Consider the following 4251-nt stretch of genomic DNA (forward strand, 5'->3'; position numbering starts at 1 on the left):
ATAAGCACAGCCCAGAGGGACCTGTATTGCCCTGTACCTCAGGGGAGGTCACAGTGCAGAAGTGAGTCTGTTGACATCTTGGCCCCCAAGTCTGGACACCTACAAGGAAGAAAATGTCTCCACATCCTTTCCTACAGCCCAGGATCTCCTGAAGATCACTGACTTTCTCTACACCCATTCTATCACAAACATCACGACTGCCTTACTAGTTGAATGCATGTGTGTACGTGCTCAGGCATACATACATGTCTGCACATGCCAAGCCTCCCCCCAAGCAATGCTGTAGGAATCAGGTGGATTGTGTCATAGGACTGTGCGTGCTGGACCACAGTAGGTAGTGNTGGGGACTATGGCAGAGAATAGATCACTCATACCTTACCCTCGGGTGGTTGTATCTCAGCTCTAACCATCACAATGATTCCCTATGCATATTAAGTAACCAATAGATCTGCCTATTTCCCAAAAGAGGCTGCAACTCCTTCTTTGGGTAAAACACCCCACATTTAAATTCAGGTCTCATTTGAAAACATGTTAGATCTGCCAGCAAGATTTTAGGCCNTTAGTTTGTGCCTGAGCTTTGCCTATAACCAGCAAAGTGGCATGGCTTCCAGATGCAGTCTTGGACATCAGTCTAAGCCAACCATACACAAGATACAGTCAGCAAGGATACTAGAACTAGAGCAAGTGAAGGGATCACAGAGAGCTCCCAAAGGGTACCCACTCCTCATAGCTCCAAAGACCCTGNGCCGGGTGTCTGATGATCACATACCTACTTTGAGCTCCTTCCCAAAGACAGTACGCTCTCCCAGCGCTGAGCAGTTCCAACGGCCATTGCGGAACTGAAACTGACACTCGTCCAGGCCCATTTGGGAGCCTTCTCCTATGACGATGATGGCGTCCGGCCGGCTCTGGCAGATCGCCCGCTGTCTGGGAGCCAGGCCTGGGATCTTGTTACAGATGATGCTCGCACCCAGAGCTACCACCGAAGAGAAGCCACTGGAGGAGACACAGAGATAGGGGGTGAGACCTGGAGGAGGGCTCTGANTGGCAGGTGCTGGAGAGGGGGTGGTGTCCTCTCAGCTACTACAGAGGACCTCCCACAGAGCCACAGTCCGGANGAAGTCTGGGGTAGGGCAGGGCAGGATTTTGGCCACAAGTCTTCTAAATACCTAGCTGATGACCAGGAAATACCTGTCCCTGCAGAGAGCCATGACACCATGGGACCCGAATCTCAGAGAAGCAATTTTCTAGTACCCAAGGGGGCAGGCCCCTTTTCCATCAAAGCCTTCCTTCACTTTCTAACCTGGAGCAGCTTCACAACCCCTCGTATGTATCTCAGAGCCTGCACTGCTTAAACAAGAGCTTCTGAGAGGCCGTCTGCACCTCAGAGGGTCGATAGGAAGCACACGTTGAGGTTCCATTTTTATCGCTTTTGGAACCTACGGTTCCCAGGGCTAGTACTGGAGTCATCTGAACAGCCCAGGTAAAATTAGAATACCACAAATATGTCACACACAGGTGACACAGGAGCCAGTCTTACCTACCAGACTGAGAAACCTTCAAGGGAATTGGGGACCTTAACCCTCGGACCCAGCAGAGCAGTTCAAAGTCACTGCAACTCTTAACTGGGACCTCCCTCCAACTGCCCTGAGNGAAGGCCACGCCCCCTGACCTCCTCCTCCTCCCCTAGGGTAGCTGGGCCCCTAGTGAGCCAATGAGGTGTCAGGTCCCGGAGAAATCAGGGAGTTTTACTTTCCTGCCGCTTTCCCCTTCTCCAGTCTTCAGTGTCTCCGCCCCTCGTTTCTAATTAAAAAGAAGATAATACCTAACGCGGCCAGAGCCAATGAGCCCGACCTCGCTTCCTGGATGCTGGATGAGTGGATGAGCGCAGGGCGGTAGTGCGCGGGCCAAGATGAAGATTAAAGCAAGTGGGGGGTTGGGGGGGGAAGAAAAGCCATCCAGACGCGGGCGAATCAATAACACTTAAAACACACCCGCAGGCAGGCAGCGCGCGAGCCCAGAAGCCACCTCTCGATCCGCGGTTGGGCTGGAGGCCGCCTAGTCCACTCAGAGCACACTTGGTTTTAAAATCCCGTTCCAGAGAGGTGGGGTTGGGGAAGTGGGAACCCTGAGGGTGGCGGCAGAGAAACACAAAGGGTCTGCCACACACGCCCCCTGGCCTTAGGTCCAGTTCTTCCCAAGGCATCGACAGGAGGTTCACAGGTAGTAAGGGTGTATAGAGAGAGGCAGGTGTGAAGCCTCCCAAGGTAGCCCTTTGGCGCTAGGACCTCTGTCTATGATTAAAGCCCCCCACGTCCCCAAAACTGCACACAAGTCACTTCCTAAGTACAAAGAAAGAGGCCGCGCAACGCAGCGCAAGAAGCCACCTGCTTCCACTTTCCAGTAAGAGTGTCTCCTGCCCCACCTCCTGACACGCCTGGGTTCTTTGGCTCCCACCCCAGCGACCCCAGGGTCGGCTGTCTTGCTTTCTTTGGGTGGCGGCTAGAGAGCGTCTCTCCTTGGTGTCTCCNACTACCCATTAACTATCTCTGGTCGTACTATTTGGTTCTGATTGTTAAATGTGCTGTCCTCCTAGCTTGGGAAGGGGGTCNGAGGGCCGCTGGAAATGAGGCGGTGCCAGGGCTCTGAAAGGTGGTTTATGCTTTTGCCAGGGAACACCCCCAGTCCTGGGCCCACGTTTGCTACATGGGGAGCCCTGTCTGCAAAAGGGCTGCGCTCACAATATCGCGCGTAGAATTCCTGCTGGGAGTTGAGCTCTCTAGGGGTGGCTGTGGTCCTGCGGGATCTACTGTGCTTGTGGCTTGCGCACAGGGGCGGGGGGCGGGGGAGCGGTCCCTGGGGACCCCATAGAGCAGCTATTCGCTTCTAGAAACACCTAACTATCTGTTTCTGGGGGTATCCCTGACTCTGAGATCCTTGGGATGGCCGATCCCCTGCCCAGTCTGTGGAATTGCGTGAGCCCCTGGGTTGTCCGCTCACGGGGAGCCTTTGTGCCCTCAGGGTTCCTGCACCGCCCACTGCCTCTCCTGAGCTAAGTTGGGCAATGCGCCTCCCTCCCGGGCCCAGNCAACTTTGCCTCCGCCGCACGCGCGGAAAGAACGCGCGCGGTGCTTACCCGATCCGGAGGTAGACTATGCCCAGGCTGAGAAAGAGGTGGCCCAGGCAGCGCCGCGCTTTCCGGGTCATAGTCCCCGCTGGTGGCGGGTGCCACGGGCCGGGCTGTGCTGATCCCGCCAGCCGGGCCCGGCGNGGCAATCCACATAGCCTGCGCAGGGGGCGCGGGCCGAGGCTCCCTGGGCGGTCCGTCGGTGCGTCGGTCCGCGCTGGGCACTGGAGACTGTCCCAGAGCGCGGGAGCCGCGGAGCCGGAGGAGGGGGGAACAAGCGCAACGCGGGGCGCCGCTGCGCGCCAGCGATCGCGGCAAGTGTTTGAGGCGCGGGGACTGCGGGGCGCTGCTGCCTCCCGCCCCCGCCCCTCCCTCTCCGCCCTTCCCCCGCCCGCCTCCCGGAGCGCCCGCCCCGCGCCCAAGCGCCCGCGGGTCGAGGATGTCTGCCCCGAGCGCGCTCCCGCGTCGCTCCTCCGAGCTCGCGGCGGTGGGAGGAGGGGGCGTGGAGCGGAGTTGGGGGTGGAGGGCGGTGGAATCCTGCCTGCCTAGCATCCTTCGCTAACTCGCAGGTTGAGACCAGCAGGTGCCCAAGGGCCATCCTCTGGGTGTAGANGATATAGGCTCATTCCAGAACCCTCACGCCTTGTTAGAGCTCTGTCACACGGGCCAGAGACAGGGAACTGGGGTGGAGACTCCTGCAGAACTACTACCCCACACATTCTCTCCTCACCCTCGTCTGTGCGAGGGGCTGATTGCACCTAAGGCGAGACGTGACAGGATCCTCCGGAATCTTGCTACCGGTGGAGACTTGGTATTGGACTGGAGCCCAATGACCAGTAGCAGAACCTGAGAGCGCGCGCAGGTGAAAGCTCAGTGCGCTCTCACGGCGACACCTGCTGGGTGCGGCAGGTGGTGCATTCTGGCCTTTTGTCTTTCTGATCAGAGACATGGACCAAGTTTCAGTTGGAGAAACTGAGGCTCATGGAGGTGAAGTCAAACTCAAAGTCACTAACTGGTGAATAGCCAGATTGGNACAAGGTAACCCCAACTCTAGTGACCCCTACTCTTCTCTCCACTCCAGGCCTGCTTAGCCTTCCAGACTGCAGTTCTTCATGCATACCTTC

General features: G+C 57.4%; 1 protein-coding gene across 2 annotated transcripts in view; it reads right to left on the minus strand.

The window, feature by feature from the left end:
• The window catches only part of Wnt7a (Wnt family member 7A), a 46302-nt gene extending 42841 nt beyond the window's left edge, over positions 1–3461 (minus strand). The window contains exons 1-2 of one of the 2 annotated variants that reach the window (XM_021165391.1): positions 3137–3461; positions 770–996 (exon numbers count right to left, since the gene is read on the minus strand). In XM_021165391.1, the coding sequence (XP_021021050.1) occupies positions 770–996; positions 3137–3207 (298 nt within the window). In that variant the 5' untranslated portion in view covers positions 3208–3461. Of the gene's footprint in view, positions 1–769; positions 997–1544; positions 1602–3136 lie in introns of those variants that run through there. The other variant, XM_021165392.2, reaches the window with a different exon arrangement.
• Between the last annotated feature and the right edge of the window lie 790 nt (positions 3462–4251).

Source organism: Mus caroli, chromosome 6, assembly GCF_900094665.2.
Source record: "Mus caroli chromosome 6, CAROLI_EIJ_v1.1, whole genome shotgun sequence".
Taxonomy (NCBI): domain Eukaryota; kingdom Metazoa; phylum Chordata; class Mammalia; order Rodentia; family Muridae; genus Mus; species Mus caroli.